We start from the raw sequence: 17642 nt of genomic DNA on the forward strand, positions 1-17642 counted from the left end.
ACTCAACGGAACCAAACAAGTTTCAACTGAACCCAAACACGGAGATGAAGTAACCGTATAAGCCCCGCCCCACACGGCTTCTTCGCGATGGAAGCTGCAGAATAATGCTGGATGTTCACTCAGAAATTAGCAATTAAAGGTTAATAAATACAAGGTTTAAGAGTATGTAAGAAGGCAAACGTGTGCGTGTGTGTGTGTGTGCGTGTGTTTATTAGCTGTGGAAATATTGTTTGCCGCCCCTTGTGGAGGCTCTCGTGCAGGCAGAAACAAAACAAAGCTGCATTCAAGACTGCGCTTCAACTGGGCGCTTTGATGATAAAGCCTTCTACCTCTTTTTAAAAAGAATCATTTAAACCGCAGGTCACAGAGCTGAAATGCAACATGCTCGGTAGTCTGAAATCAACACAACCACGGTTGAGAGTGTCGGAAAGGCTCCGTTTACGCTCATTGTCTTCCTCTCTGTGTGGTGGGACGTTCACGAGCACCCGGCCCACAGATGTTTCATTAGGCAACAACGCTGCCGCGAGCTGCTGGTGCCCACTTCCTGTATTCACAGCAACAGGAGCCAACAAACGTCTCGTTTTTTTATCCCGATAACCACAAGACGAGCTTCGGGTTTGAACTCCGGCATCGCCGGCTCGCGCTGAGGAGTGTCGCCGCTCTGCTGCTGCTGTCATGGTGGAGACTCCAGCCGGCTGTCTGTTTGAAGACATCCAGTACGAAGACATCCAAGTTGAAGCGGTAAACTTACTGACCGACATCAGGCTCTGGAGAGGACATTACCGTCAGCTCTTGCTTTGTAGGGGGGAAATGTTCCGGGTGCTGGTAGTTCAGAGACAACTGCGTGATGTTTTTGTCAACGGGCAACGCCGAGGGTAGAGGACAGACACGGACTAGCCTGCTGGTGTAACCGTAACGTCACCGTTTACGGTTCTCTAATGTGAGACACGGAGACGGTTGCGTACATTTGAGATCCGAGCAAAACCGTTAAACGCGACAGTTCTGCTACTGAAACCCTAACAGCATGTTAACAACCAGCGCGAGGCCTCCGTAGAAAAAACAAAAAGGGCATTCTAGTCAAATCAAGTTCAAACTCATGTGTGGGTACTTCTAAAAAGTGCACGGGGAGTACAAATACTAGAAGAAAAGTGCATTTAAAGCCCTTCTCCTCATATTGAGGGGGGGGTGTGGGTGTGTACATGGACTCATTAACCTGCTTGAGGGGCACAAAGAGTGCATTGTGTCCTGAGCTGCAGTATGATATTGTCATGTTGACTTCTCTTCAGGCTGTTGGCAGAGGGACATTTGGAGTTGTCTTCAAGGCTGTGTGGAGAGGACAGGACGTAGCCATCAAGACCATCGAGAGTGAAAACGAAAGGAACGCGTTCCTCGTTGAGGTACTGTGAACGCCTTTCAGAGTCAAACCTGATTGGTTGGAGCTGCTAGCTAGAGCCATTTAACTAGACCGTTAAAGACTGTGTTAGTCGACTAACACTCATCGATTATTTGATTTAATCAAGGTCAAAGAATCGCACATAAGCGCCACTCTTTTTTTAATCTAGTGCTCACAAGTCATTCAGCATGAAAAAGCATCAAATAATGAAGACTCGACTGAAGAAGTCTTAGTCCGTTTAGATCTAAAAAAGCGACTACTAATCGACAAAGATGGGGCAGTCCTACATTTAAGGCCGTAGTTTGAGCAATATGAAAACATCATTTTATAGAAAACCATGTTTTTCCCCGTTTAAAAGAAAGAAGCCAAAGTGAAATGTCTCTAAACACAAGCAGCCCTACAACAAAAATACCTTTATAATGTATGAATTTGGATTTATCTCAGGAACTACTTGAGCAAATAATGAATCGTTTATTACTGTGACCTTTTGTGCTGTAAATCTAGGCACATGTATGTTGCATATTGTTTTCATACATCAAAGGCAATAACTAATATGTGGAGGGCATTATGATGATTTATATACCGTGAATCAGTGGAAACCCTTACATGAGAACCGCCATAACACATGTTCAGTATGTAACACACTCAGACAGACGTGTTCATGGTAATAAGTCATTCTTTCTGTGTGCGCAGCTCCGCCAGCTGTCCCGGGTGAATCACCCCAACATTGTGAAGCTGTATGGCTCCTGTGACAATCCAGTGAGTATACAACGCGCTGTGAGCTCCAGTGTCGTCCCACATATCAGCGGCCTCCTCTCGTGATGAAGGACCTGCTGCTTCCTGAGTAAACGGAGGAGCGCATCAGCAGGACTTTAGGCTGCATCCACACTCATACGTTTCCTTTTTAAAGCAGAAACCATCTCCGTCCACACAGGCGTTTTCTACGTGATCTCCGTCCACGCTAGCACGCCTGAAAACGAAAACCACGTGACTATTCACGTACACTGGGCATGCGGGAGCCGGTGTAATCAGGAAGTAGAATGGTTGCCTAGTAACAGAAAATAGTGGTGCGACGGATCATAACAGGCACGGTTCGGATCGTATCACGGATCAGTCAAAATCGGATCAGCACGAAAGAAAAATGGAGTAAATAGAACGTTCAGAGATCCCTGATCAGGAACTAATTGCCGATCATTGATGATCCATATTGGCAGATACAGATCCCTTTGTTTGATTATAGCAGCTGTTCTACAAAGATTTATACAATTTATTTTCTGCCACAGTCCCAAAAATCATTTCAACGACTCTGAAGTCTGTAAACAATAACGTTTTAGTTTAATGCTGTATTATAATCTCTTTATAGCTCATGTAAACGGCTCATAGTTCATCTCTAATATCTATTTATGTCTCCTTCAACACTACATTTTACAGATCACATGTGAACACATCATGACAATGTTATAATCTACCTTCGCCCAGTACTCATTTAACCGAACAGAGCCTGAACGCATCATAATGTAACTGAAGTGAAGCTTTGTTCACCAGCTCTCCTCCACTCACTTTAAACAACGTCGCATTCTCAGACATCAGCACCAATCATGTCCTCACAGTAGCATTAATAAGGACAGGAAAGTCCTCCGTTTTGTGTCCTTCCTCAAAGCCGCTAACCGTAACTTCAAACGTCCGCTCAGTAGGTCTGATACGTTGGTCACGCTGCTCGCTAATCGCTCCAATAACAGCTGCTTCCTCCTCATGTCGGCAGTAGTATAATTAAAAATGTAAAGGTAGTAGTGAGGATGTAGCCTTAGATGAGATTAGTTTCAGAGCCAACCCCAAGATGTGTTTGTTCCTCCACAAAGGGGAAGTGTGAACGTCTCGTCAGGTAGCCGCCGGTGGCCGAGCAATAAATGCAGCTAAGCTTACAGGAAGTTCCAGATCACCAACGCCTCACTGTCATGCTTTCACTGCTCAGGGGATGTGTGTTGTGTGTTCTCAGGTCTGTCTGGTCATGGAGTATGCAGAGTGTGGCTCTTTATACAACCGTAAGTCCTATTATGTCTGTAGAATGTTCTTGATGATTCATGTTGACATGATGTACAGTACAGTGCCGGTTATGTTGTTTCATTTCTTTCAACCCCCTGATGATCCCATCCACGCTCATCGCTCAACGGCTCCACAATGGAATGAGATTGGCCCCGTGTCTGTCTTCATATCTCATTCTTTGCTTGTCTCCCAATCCAAGTCCTGCACAGTGCCGACCCTCAGCCCCACTACACGGCGTCCCACGCCATGAGCTGGTGTCTGCAGTGTGCCCAGGGAGTCGCCTATCTGCATTCTATGAAGCCAAAGGCCTTAATCCACCGGGACCTCAAACCACCCAAGTAAGTCTCGTTATGAGCAAACAGACTGAAAGTCACACAGGTCAGAGTGTTTGTTAAAAACACGGTGATGAGTCACGAGAAGCTTTAAAAGAAAAGATTTGTAATAATGGAAGACTGCACTCAACAACTTGAGACGGTCCCTGTGATGTCTCCTTAAACTGCTGCCTTGTTCCTGAAAGATGAACGAGCTTCTAGCTCTGCACGGGCCACCATCTGCTGATGCTACAGGGAAATGGATTCTGGGTAATCGTGGCTTGGGAGTTGACTTGTGAAATACGAGCTGCGGTCGAGTGCGTTAAAACGGTCGCTGATTGGTTCACGTCGCCGGGCGTGCACAGCCCGAGGCATGTTTAAGAGGAAAGCATGTATGGAAATGCCCGATAAGAGCTCCACACAAGATGTATGGCCTCCACAGCTGGAGGAGAACAGTATCTACAACACAAAGGAAGACTCCCCTCTAGATTTATCCTCCACTCTCTGATGTCTTGCCTCCAGTTTGAGCAAGAAAGCCCGTTATCTAATATGAACGACCTATTCACATTGACAATGAAATATAGTATTTTCATTTGTGCTTTTTCTCGACTATGTCTTTTATTTTGCTTCGTGGCATGGCACCGTTAGTTGGCACCGTTAGTTGGCAGCATTAGTCTTGGTTGGTCGGTTTCTTTGGTGCCAGACTGAATTCTGTTTCATGGATTGCCGTGGCAATTTATTCCCGTCCAATACTCTTGTTTTATGACCAAATACCTGCAACGGTTTCTATCTGAACTCGTCACTTTCATCCACAGATATGTTTTGTAGAAGTGAGTGTATAACACATTGTCTTCAGCCTTTTCATGGCCGTCCACTGCACTGTTTCAGTCTGCTGCTGGTGGCTCGTGGCACCGTGCTGAAGATATGTGACTTTGGAACAGCTTGTGATATTCAGACCTACATGACCAACAATAAGGGCAGTGCAGCCTGGATGGCCCCGGAGGTGTTTGAAGGTGAGCTGTAAACACTACTTTTGCTCCAAGCGAGAGCTTAAGATTAGTTTTCCACCATCTGGATCTGTATTTTTTTTAAATATACGTATATACATATAAACGCAGAGATTTAATTTATGAGAAAAAAAGCGTACAAATTGACGAGATTATAAAGTAATGAATTTTTGAACAATTCTTCAGACTGTTTTTCTCATAAATGTTGTTCTTGATAATCTCACACATTTGTGCGTTTGTTACACTTTTATTTCCCCTGAAGATTACAGCCCTCAGGCTCTGTTCTAAAGCTTTGTTTGAACTCGCTCTCGTAGCGTGAGCCTCCGAGCATGAACGTAAACGGCGTTTATACTCAAAAAGACACCATAACGTAACCTCCACGATGCCCAGGATGCATTGTTATTATCTGTAAACTCATACCTCATATTCATGGACTACTTTATTGCCTTCATACAAGTCCTGTAAATAAAGAAGTCAAGTATTAAATGCAGTATAAAGAAACAAAGGTTGAACCCTACACACTATTTACTCAAATGTAGATTAACACCTCCTTTCTGAAGCATCCAGTCTGATGCCATTAAAAACTGTAAATATACAATCAGCTGGATACTACGAGCCCAGTCAACCTTTTGTAAAAATGAACAAATGCATACAGAGTATGAATGACAAATAAATTAATTTCATGATCTAGTTTATATATAAATATGACCACATTGCTGACATTTTGCTAGCTCTGGCTAATGTCCCGCTCTCTCCACTAGCACCTGTGCGATCGGTGCTGAGCTACTTCCATCATCGCCTGCGTACTAACATGTGAGCCGTTTCGCTTCCTGCCCGATCGCACTGACTCCTGCCCGATCACACATGCTCAGTGCGATCGGGCAGGTGCTAGTGGAGAGTGTGACATTAGCCAGAGCTAGCCAAAATGTTCACAATTTGGTCATATTTATACACACGCTGGGGAAGACTGTCAAACTAGATAATAAAAGGAAGTTTTATGGCATTAATTGATTCATACACTCTGCGTATATTTCTTTGTTACGCATTTCTTTTACACGCAGCAGGTGCTGTTAAACACGCCCTCGTTGCGTACACTCGCATGCGTTGCGATTGCAGTTATGAGGCTGGAAGAATTGGATTGGGCTCGTAGCTTATCAGCATCACCAGCATCATGTTTCTGCTTGTGGATATCAAGTCGTGAAGACGGTGAATCTAATGTCGGTGTGTGTGTGTGTGTGTGTGTGCGTGTGTGTGTGTGTGTGTGATCCCTCAGGCAGCAACTACAGTGAGAAGTGTGACGTGTTCAGCTGGGGCATCATCCTGTGGGAGGTCATCACACGCAAGAAGCCCTTCGACGAGATCGGCGGCTCTGCGTTTTGTATAATGTGGGCCGTCCACAGAGGTGAGAGGAATCCTGTTCTTTGATGATGTGTGCCCTCCGTGAGTTTGATGATAGAAGTGCAGTGGAGTACTCGTTCAATGAAAGTGCACCTTTTGAGCTCTTTGTTGTCCCACTGCTCATCGTGGTGAAGAGAGGAACGTTCCTCAGGAGTGAGCTGGATGTGTGAGCGACGTGAGGGAGGCTTTTTGAGACATGTCTGAGCTGACCGAGGTTTCTTTTCATTTTTGATCGAGACAACTAGATTAGTCGGAATGCTTCCTCGTTTGCTTTATTTCTACATGAAGTAGAGCGTTTCACCAACATTCAACCAAGCAACCACTGCAGGAATGCACCACTGTTGTGGTTGAGTTCTTCTTTTGTGGCATTTCATTGTGCGACCCTGTGTTGTACGCTGGCAGTAAATGAATGAATTAAGGATTAGTACGTATACTCCCCGTGTTCAGTGAGGTGAGATGGAGTCCCGTGGCTTTGAAGAGATGTCTGTCTGACGGCGAAGTAAAGTGGCTGTGGACGGGACACCTACAAAATATCAATATCTGTTTAATTGTATGCTATATTTAGAACATGTTCACCTCTTTACCTTGCCATCAGACAGCGTTTTCAGACGGGGGAACTGAAGACCTTATATTTCTCCTTTCAAAGCCACAAGACTCAATTGACAAAATCAGTAGTTTGACCTCGCAGAAGACACAGTTGCCGGTCTGCCGTCGCATCAATCGGTTGGTTTGTTTGTGTCACTGTGACTTTTGGATCCGGACTAACCTGGCGTCAGTATAGCTGGTCACATTTAGACATCCCAGGCATCTGACTGACTGACTGAGTGTTCACTGTGATGCAGGTACACGGCCTCCTCTCATCAAAGACCTCCCAGAGCCCATAGAGACTCTGATGACCCGCTGTTGGGACAAAGAACCCAGCCAGAGACCGTCAATGGAGGAGGTCAAGAACACCATGAGCCATCTCATGAAGGTATCGTCCCAACACGTACTGTTAAAATCTCTTATTCTGTACTAAACGGAGGAAATATAACATCCTGCTTTGCTTTACAAGTGTATATTTGAGAAGCAGGCGCTCATTGTGACAAGCTGGTCTTGAACGAGCCAAACGAACTGAACCTGAACTAAGGAAAAATGTTGAGATAATGAGATCTGACTAAGTCAAGTCTGACTCAAGTACAGATTTGTTTTGTAACACTGGTTCAGCCTGAAGTGAACCTAAACCTGATAACTAACCTGAGCAGGACCAGGCTAGCCTGGAGGGGTCACTTTCCATGCTGATTTAGGTCAAACTAACTTATACTTGACTTAATAATAATAAGCCTGGTTAAAGAAGATATCTGTCTCTGTACATGATGGTCTGATCTCTTACTCTAAGAAAGAAAGAGGAAAATATGTTTGAACTTTACCTTTAATGTGCTCATGGTTTGTTTAGTCAGTACCGATTAAATTCCCTTTTGATACTTGTTTTTGTCCATCAAATGAGGCTTCATGAATCAGTTGAAAAGCGCTGGGTGTTGTGTTTTGGATCTTCCAGTACTTCCCAGGCTCCGATGAGCCGCTCAAGCTCCCTCACCAGTCTTCACCCAACAGAAGCGGCTCTTCATCGGCCACGAGCACAGGTGACTATCAGCTCCGCAGCTTCTGACGCCGTTGTTCCCGTCAGCTTGGAGGTACTGTGTCTAGTGGACAGGTGGAAAGGTGAGGAAGTGTTTTGATGAATCGGTGTGTGCCGTCTGCAGGCTCGTATGCGGACTACACCATGAACAGCAACAGGAGCGACGACAACACAGAGCGCAGGAACTCAGTCGGCAGGGAGGAGACCCTGAAAAGCTTTGAGGCCAAGTTTCCCCTCCAGTTCAAACCGTCAAAGGTGAGATGACCGTGAACACTGATCGTACAGGTACACTGTGTGCGTTTGTCTAACCCAACCCTATTGACGCCAACGTCTTCTCTTCCCCCCTCAGACAGCCACGTTGCGTACCGGTCTGTCCAAGGTGTCCAGTGTAGACAGTCAACTGGGACGCTCCCAAAGCCCCACCCCCTGCACCAGCCCCGTAACCACCACCGGCCAATCAGAGCTGAGGATGACCATTAGTCCCACAGGTAGGGAGCCTCATGAGAGGGACACCAGCTGATACTGAAATCGGCTAGCAGGCGAACAACAGCAGTCCACAAAGCTGTTCATTATACAGCATTTTACTGTCCTCTTTAGAAGACACCCTCCTGGTGTCATGAAGTCCCACTGCTGAAGCCTCATGTTAACCTGAACACTACAAATATACAAACTACAAATCAGAAAGTAACGTGAATACTACAAACATTAAGATGTGGTGTACCTTTTTAATAAAATGGAAGTGTGTCTGTTCCACGAGACGCGTGGCTGTCGGTCAAATACACTCCTAAACACACTCTCCATGTGGATTGGTGTAACCTCGCCTTTTTTCCTGACCTACACACAGCCAACCAATCACAGCGTGGAGCGGCTGTGACTGTTGGCCGTGGTGTTTTTCAAGGGGAGCGCCCTCTGTCTGTAACCCTAGCCTGCTGATGATACATAAGTCAGACCTGCAGGGTTTACCTGGATCTCTACCATTCATTGTTCCTCAACGGCTTGAGTTCATCATATGTTTCACTGCCCACAATGCACCACTAGGGGGCCTTACAGTGCAACCTACCAGTGTTTGTATGTGTGTGCTTTTTGATACGGGAGCTCTTTTACAGTGACTGTGTGTGTGTGTGTGTGTGTGTGTGTGTGTGTGTGTGTGTGTGTGTGTGTGTGTGTGTGTGTGTGTGTGTGTGTGTGTGTGTGTGTGTGTGTGTGTGTGTGTGTGTGTGTGTGTGTGTGTCCTTAGCTACCAATGGTGTAGACAGCTCCATTCCCATGGCCTACCTGAAACTGGATCACCAGTTACAGGTAAGTTGAAAATATGTTTTTGTGTTCATCAGATAGATATAGTAGTACCATTGCTACTGCTACTATTTATGTGAATTGCTTTGTATAACTTTGCTCATAGACCACTTTACATGGTCACAGCTGGAGTGTGTTCTCCTCAATACACACTGTCCCTTCATTATACGTTTCTCCAGGTTTGGCATACATACATCTCAACTGTAAGTGAAAACAATACAAAAATGTAAATCAATCAAAAAGAGCAGAATTCCAGTCAGTACATTAACACTTAAAGCGCCCGTGTGCAGCATTTAGGGCCTCTAGTGACAAATTGAATCTAATGTTAATAAGTATGTTGTCATTAGTGTATAATCCCCTGAAAATAAGAATCATTTAGTTTGTGTTACCTTGGAACGAGCTGTTTACGTCTCCATACACAGCGGGTCCTCTTCATGGACAAACACTGGCTCTAGACAGGCTCAGTCACATGTCATACAGGGGTTACAATTCAATATATTGTGATACAATAAACAAGGCCATATATTGCAATTTTTATAACATACTACACTTAAGTGAGTCCATGTTTTCTTATCCTCCTGATATGGAGCTCCAGAGTCGCACTGAGTCAGAGAGGGACGGGGTTTGACGGATGATGTATTGTTTCTTTCACACATTAGAAGTTCCTCACATGTGTTGTTTCGTGATGAAACCTGTTCTGCAGCAGGGTACTAATCACCGACTGTCCCTGTGCTCCCAGCCTCTGGCCCCGTGTTCCAACTCCAAAGAGTCCATGGCCGTGTTTGAGCAGCACATCAGGATGGCTCAGGACTACCTTAAGATCCAGTCAGAGATCGCTGACCTCGCTCGCAGGAAGTAAGCTGCTCTGGTCTTTGCTTGAACTTCTTTAGACATGTTCTCTTTAATGGTAGATATTTTACCAACTAATATTAAATCAGCATCTGTGTGAGCAGCATGCTGCACATGTTCGGTATGGTAGCGTGCATGTGATTTTCCCCGATCCGTTAGAAAGCGGGCAACCGCACAGCAACTGTCCTCAGCTTAATATAATCAGTGAGTCACCTGTCGGGTCATGTGACGTTCATGCTCTGAGTGACCAGGAAACAAAGGTAGCATGTTCCCATTAGGCCAGATAAATGCAACTTAACAGGTGTGTAAGAGTTCACAACACAAATGTATCCTAAACCAGAACTGATGGGAACCTGGGTGATTTAAATATGACCCAGTTCAGATGAAATGATCTGAAATACACCAGACCTTCTCAAGGGCGTCTGCTGCCACTGGCTCCCTTGTGATTGTACGTCTGAATTTAAAGGAACAGTTCAACATTTCTGAGAGTGAGATGAGAAGATTTGGATTAATCAAAGTACAGACCTGGAGTCAGAACGTAGTTAGCCTAGCTTAGCATAAAGACTGGAACCTGGGGGAAAGCCCCGTGTTTGCGCATGGATGGATTCATTTGTGCCAGGCAAGCCGTTTCCTCCTGCTTCCAGTCTTTATGCTAAGCTAACCTCAGCTAACCACGCCCCGATTACATTTCTTCCGCCGTTAGCGGTCGGCTGCCATCGATGAATAATACATTTCTTTCGTTATAGCAGCTGGTAAACAACTTTTTTCACCATCGTCTCAGATCAATTCAAAGAAATAATTTCGAGCGTCCCGAAGTGAACGTAAAGCTTCTAAATGTTATCTTTTGACTTTGTGAGCCAAAGTGGTTATTTTCATAAAAACACACAATTCAAATCATTAGGAAATAAATGATTGTATTTCTAATGAGAAAGTGAAAGTGATTTTGAAGAGTTCCAGGTGTTCTAGTCAGATTGAAAAGTAGCCGCAGACAGTAACAGAGGCTCCTTGTCTTTAGAGAGGAGCTCATGTCTGAGCTGGAGCAGGACCAGAGGGAGCAGCAGACCTCATCCCGACTCATCCAGGAGCACAGCAAGCTGCTGGAGGACAACAGCAGCCTGTCCGCCAACTGCCAGGGCCTGAGGAGCAAGCTGAGCCTGATCAAGAACCAGAACCAGCAGCACAGCTAGGACCCGCTCCACCTTCTCTTCACCAGCGGCTCTTTCTCCGACGGATGAGAGGAATCACTCCATGAACCCACCTTTTTAAAGTAGGGAAAGCCCTTTCTGTTGAGGAAATCGACATATGTGGCTCACATCAAAACCATGTGTCCGGAGAACACGGACGGGGCCGTTGGTCGAGAACCCGTCCGTCCCAAACCCAATTTAAACGTCAAACAATTCCCATCAGTGCCAAAATTTCACTCCCATTGGAGAACACGGAATGTAGAGGGTGTCGACACTAAAGGAAAATAAGTGAAAGTTCATATTTTTTAGTTATTAATGATTTCAATTTGACTTTCAAATAAACTGCCACGGCCTTCCTGGGCCTCCGTACATCACATGGTGGGGTTTGGCCATAACAGTCATTGTTCATTTCAGCATTCACATTGGTGTTGATGGGTGGACCCAGGACGTCCACATGGACTTGTTCTCTGAAATGGACCTAAAGGCGACTTGCCTTTTTTTTGTTTTTTTTTCAGCCAGTGAGTTTTATTTGACAGTATTTTCTCTTTTTTTGAGTTTTGTTTAAAAGTAACTACGATTGTAATTTGTAAATTCTTACCTTTTACATATTCAGTATATCACCTATTGTATTATGGTTTATGAAAAGAGGAGAGGCACTGACAGTGTGGGCCGTATCATTTTAATCATTTTAAATATTTTACTGTGAATACAAGACGTAACCGAAGCCGTTGTGCTTCAGAGCGGCGCTGCCTCGGAGCAAAAGAAAGGCTTTGTGTTTGAAATGGAAATAATGAACCTGGCAGACATCTCTACGTCTCTCACACACACACTTATATTTCACAGAATGATATTGACATTGTTCTGCACTGCACTTATTTGGGTCAAAGGAATGTGTTGTAGTCTCACTTTGGTCGGGTGGTTTCTATGACAGCGGGGTTACTCTGGGATGGCTTGTTGTTTTAATGCATCTCTTCAGACGCTGCCTAAGGATTGTTCTTGTACAGTTCATCTTTTTCATCTCAAGTTTATTTTATAAAACATGCAATGATATGCTTTTAGAGAGTAAAAACAAAGTTTGTAGTATTTTGTCCATTGTCTTCATTGAGAACACCACTTCAGTTGCAAGTTGACAAGCAGACTGATCATAAAACTGATCATAAAACGGAGGATTTTTGGTGCTGATTCGGTGAAATAGACTGTTAAAAAAACACATTCTTTTTCACTGGCCATGGCTGCAGCGCCTGTGTCTGAAACGTGTCTCTTTAAGACGCCTCCCTGCCCGAAAAAGACCCGGTTTCAGATTGTTAATGCTGCTTTGTGGAGGAAATTCAAATTTGTCCTTCTTTTTTTCAAATCGTGACTCATTAACCAAACAATTGTTCCCCGAATTGAATGTGTTTGAATGATTTGACCAAAGAAATGAAGTTCATCTCATCAAATGTCGTACTGCAGCAGGCTCCGACAGTCTGCCCCTCTCAGTCCTGGTCCTGGTTCTCCCGTGCCCCTCCAGTGGGCCCAGCCATACGGCCTGGGTCGGTGTTGGCTCCCAGAGAGAAGAATATAGATATCTAGCTGATGGTCTCGCTATGCTGGTCACAGGCATCAGCATTAAGTGAGTCTGATTCACAACCAGTTAAAGGTTCCTCATACAGAGTGGACATATCAATAATGTTAATTCAAAAATCATGGTTTGGCTTAAAATAAGACAGACGTAACGTCATGTGACTCAGTGACGTATGGCGTCGCTTGACGGAACGTCATCAGTAAATGTAGCTCAACTTTTGGTTTCACGTGGGACACGAACGCCGGTCCCCTGAGTAAAAGTCCTATGTTTGTTTCCTGTAGTGCCGCCTTGAGGACAAACTTTACATTTATTGCCCCACTGCTGGTGTGTGTGTGTGTGACCAAAAATTGGGCCGAATTATTTTGGGGACTTGTTTGATATGGCCTCATTTGCAAGACAAATTCTTGAGGCATGAACATAAATAATAATAAATAAACATGCCCACTGAATACCCTTCCATCCTTTACCTCCTAATCTCTTGCAGGTATCTATTGGAGCTCACGTCGGGTGAGACGTGTAGAGAACCTGGACAGGTCTCCAGTCTACCACACACACAGTCAATTAAACCACGGATACGTTGAATGTCAATGTATCTGGACCAAAAATACATTTGATGAATATGACTCATATCAGCCTCGTATCACGCTTACAGAAACGTAACAATGCCACGTGGCTAACGTTGTGAAATAATTGGTTAGGTTTAGGCAGCAAAGCTACTTGTAGCAACACAACATAACAGCGTAACATAACAATGTACCTAACTTAGTAACCACTCGTCCACAACCATTTGCACCCCCCTCGGTGGACTTTCTTTCCTGTCATACTCATTATTATAACACGTAACGTTCGCCTTACGTTGCTCATCGCAGAGACAAACAGCTGCAACACTGAACCACCGATCTGCTGTCCCCACTGGTTTATAGCTCCCAAGACCTATGTTAGCAGAAAGAAACAATACGGGCAAGAAATAGTGCACATTACAGCACAAGCTGTGGTATTAATACATTTGAATTGTTACAGGGGGAAAAAAAGCATGATGAAAAAAAATATCTGGAAAAATGCAGCAATTAGACAGGATGTCTATAGATATCTATTCCAAATACACCAAATATATTCACAAACAACGTAGTATTTTCTTTTCTAATTTCATGCTCAGTTTAACTTGCACCTCCAAACAGACCGTTTAAGAAGATACAATTGGTTGAGGGATAAGTCAAGAGTATTGCTTTGATTTGTGGGTGAAATTGAGAAATGAGTGGGGCGAAACAATTTGTCCCAGAAGCCCTCCTCATCATCGTCAGCCGCAGTACAGCAGGTTACTGATGTTAACTGCCATCTCCGCTCTGGAGGTGTGTGTGTCTGGTTTAAGTGAGGAACTGGATTCATCCGAACGCAAGGCTTCAGTTTCCATAGCGATGCAGAGGTTTTTATAGATCCCAGTGCTCCCTTCAACAACAGTTTGACATGTTCTGCGGTAATTTGGTTTCACACACACACACGCGCGCACACGCACAGAGCAAAAGCTCCTGGATGATAGGTTGGACTGAATTTGAACCCACCACCCTATGTTTTGATGGTACAACACAGACATCAGCAGCTTCATCTGCCTTTTAAAAAGAGGAAGAGAAAACATCAGGGGTGTGCTGGTATAAAAATGACCATTGGATAAACCTGCTCAGGTAAAAGTATATAAGTATTTGGTCAATAAACTACCGAAAGTACAAGGTACTTTGTGTTTTCATGTTGATTTGGCAGGCAGGGACCTATAGCACCTCCTAGAGGGCATCGGCTGGAAGAGGTGGTGGGCAGGGTAAGAGGGGTCGACATTATTTTGTGGCTCTTTTGATTGTGCGTTTGTGATACAGTGATTCAACTGATGGGAAGGGGGAGACAATCATCTTAATTATTTATTGACTACGCGCTGCAGTTTCTGTGCATGCGACTGTCCGTGCTGCTGTACCAAACTGTCATGGATAAGGAGAGTACGCTCTCACTGATGGCTGTATAAAGGGAAGGAGGCCGTCTTTGCTGGGCTTTTTCCTGGTGATGCGGTTTGTATTGGTGCTCCATTTGAGTGTGATGCTGATGTGTGTGCCAAGAAATTTGAATGAGTCAGTGATGTTTATGGATTCTTCTGAGACGAACATAGGGGGACACACGTCTCAAGTCTGGTCTCAAGAGTCAGAGTCAGGTCTCAAGTCTTGTGTCAAGAGTCAGTCAGGTCTCAAGTCTTTGATCAAGAGTCAGTCAGGTCTCAAGTCTTTGATCAAGAGTCAGTCAGGTCTCAAGTCTTTGATCAAGAGTCAGTCAGGTCTCAAGTCTTTGGTCAAGAGTCAGTCAGGTCTCAAGTCTTTGGTCAAGAGTCAGAGTCAGGTCTCAAGTCTTGTGTCAAGAGTCAGTCAGGTCTCAAGTCTTTGATCAAGAGTCAGTCAGGTCTCAAGTCTTTGATCAAGAGTCAGTCAGGTCTCAAGTCTTTGGTCAAGAGTCAGTCAGGTCTCAAGTCTTGTGTCAAGAGTCAGTCAGGTCTCAAGTCTTGTGTCAAGAGTCAGGTCTCAAGTCTTTGGTGATGAGTCTGAGCCAAATCGCAAGTCTTTGGCCAAGAGTCCAAGCCAGGATTCAAGTCTTTGGACAAGAGTAATAGCCAAGTCTAATCCCTTGGTACTCTTTGATCAAGAGTCCCATGCCAAGTGTAAACCAAGTCTCAAGTTGTTGGTTAAGAGTCTGATTCAAGTCTCAAGTCTCCAGTTCACGGTGATGCACTTTACTTTTCATAATGATCATCTTGAATTTAGCTATGCCTGTTTAATACAAGTAATGTATTGATAAGATCACTTTAATACATCATAATTGCTAGCTGCCTTGTTGTTGCCTTATTCTGCTGTTATCTTGATAACATGTAGCCTACAGAACCATGCACTTGCTTTGACATGAAGTGCACTGCATATGATTTGCAAAGGCACCCAATACAGCATAATGATTCCTAAAGTATCTATGAAATTATTCTTAACAGCATAAAGAATTATTGTGGGAATAACACGCAATCAGCCCACTGTTGAGTGAAGTATGGGAAGCCTATATACAGAGGGAGACCTGTGTGTCACACGTTAAGCACAACAGGACTGTTCTATCCACCCATATTTGCTCTCTCTCTCAAAAAAGATTGTTTTCTGAATGAATAACAGTCGACTGAATGAAAGCAAAGATAAGTTTCACCGCTGACATTCTATCTAAATTCTATCTAAAACAAATAGCAGCCAGGTATTAGAGAAAAAAAACAAGCTGATTTCCAGCAAAAGAAAACCTTGCTCTGTACAACGAGAGGATTCTGTAAATACATCTGAATGTTGGCTGTTGAGCTGCATTGCGGATAATGTGGAAGATTTTTTAACAAGGAAGAAGAATGCATTGAGCACCCTGTCGTAAAATGTGAGCTTATCAACAGCCAATGGTTATGATGTATTATATAGAATTAACACTGTCAAGTAATATCATTTTTATCTGAACGCAAACACAAATCTTTTTTCTGTATCAACAAACCACCTCTGATGTGTATGTGTGCCTTTCCTACCAGCTAGCTCTTTGTCTTTGTCGTTCCAACCTGATCAGGCTACCCGTGGATCCATCCCTAAGAACATCACGTCCCCCCGCTGAGCTGATCTTAGCTGCCGGAGGAGCTGTACAAATCAGTTCTGGCTATTTATGACAACTTGACATTGAGAATGTGGGCTGATCTGAATCCAGCCGCTCAGAATGAGGCCCAAGAGGTGCCTGGCTGTGGCAAACTGATAAAATGTAGCTCTGCCAGCTCCCGCAGGATTACAGTCTGTATTAGAAACCGTATCGCACCATGCTGTCCTGTTCAGACTGGCCTCAGCACACTGCAAACCTGGCTTCAAATACATGCAATTCGATTCAATCAGGAATCACTCTTCAGTCAGTGTTACGGTCGGATTTTAATGTAATGTAATGTAAGTGTATTGTGAGATTATGGAGACTACTCATTTTGAATTTCATGCGATCAAATAGTTCAGAATTGGACTTGAACATTATTTTCAACATTGTTTTCTGTCAGACAAAATAAGCAATTTGAAGACAAGTTTGGCTCGGAGAATGTATGATTACCACTTGTACTTATTTATGGACCTTTCTTTAGACTTGTTAATCCTGTTTCTCAATTACACGTGACCACAGCCATGTTAGTGATGTTAGGCAGATCATTTTTACCATGTCCCAACATCTTAGTGTATCAGTATGCAAATGTTTTCTGCTTAGCGCTAAACACAAAGTGCAGACCATGAATGTCTGCACAATATTTAATGGAAATCCATCCAAAAATTGCAGGGATATTTCAGTCTGGACCGAAGTGCTGGACTGACCAAACCGACCCCACTTCCATCCTGCCTCCTTCCTGCGTGGTGGGTGCGGTGACCTGGGGCATTGAGAGTGAGGTCAAACGAGCCACCAACGGGGCACAGCCTCCTAACGGCTGCCCTCCCAACCGCCTTTTCGTCCCCGCTAACCTCCGCTCTAGAGTCCTGAAGTGGGGACATTCCTCCAGACTCAGCTGCCACCCAGGGGTAAGGCGGACGGTCAGCTTCCTCAGGCAGCGGTTCTGGTGGCCATCGCTGGAGGAGGACACAGGGGAGTTTGTGGCCGCTTGTCAGGTCTACGCCCAGAATAAGACCTCCCGGCAGCGCCCATCAGGGCTACTACACCCTCTTCCGGTGCCACGAAGGCCTTGGTCGCACATCTCCCTGGACTTTGTCATCGGTCTGCCCCGGTCCGAAGGTAACTGTTATTCTCACCATTGTCGACCGATTCTCCAAAATGGCTCACTTTGTTCCTCTGCCAAGGAGACAGCAGAGATTATGCTCTCCCAGGTCTTTCGCCTTCACAATCTGCCACAGGATGTGGTCTCCAACCGAGGGCCCCAGTTCACGGCCGGCTTCTGGAAGGAATTCTGCAGACAAAGAAGAGCCAGC

General features: G+C 44.6%; 1 protein-coding gene across 1 annotated transcript; it reads left to right on the forward strand.

The window, feature by feature from the left end:
* Positions 1 to 575: 575 nt before the first annotated feature.
* Positions 576 to 12173, forward strand: LOC306707621 (mitogen-activated protein kinase kinase kinase 7-like). Its single transcript, XM_079175142.1, has 14 exons — positions 576 to 741; positions 1287 to 1397; positions 2087 to 2152; positions 3390 to 3435; positions 3636 to 3774; positions 4636 to 4760; positions 6028 to 6156; positions 6995 to 7125; positions 7690 to 7774; positions 7895 to 8025; positions 8120 to 8258; positions 9008 to 9069; positions 9803 to 9918; positions 10928 to 12173. The coding sequence occupies exons 1-14, from the start codon at positions 676 to 678 to the stop codon at positions 11097 to 11099; spliced, it is 1518 nt and encodes a 505-aa protein (XP_079031268.1). The 5' UTR covers positions 576 to 675; the 3' UTR covers positions 11100 to 12173.
* Positions 12174 to 17642: the final 5469 nt, after the last annotated feature.

The sequence above is a fragment of the Pholis gunnellus genome (genome assembly GCF_910591455.1).
Source record: "Pholis gunnellus genome assembly, chromosome: 15".
Taxonomy (NCBI): Eukaryota; Metazoa; Chordata; class Actinopteri; order Perciformes; family Pholidae; genus Pholis; species Pholis gunnellus.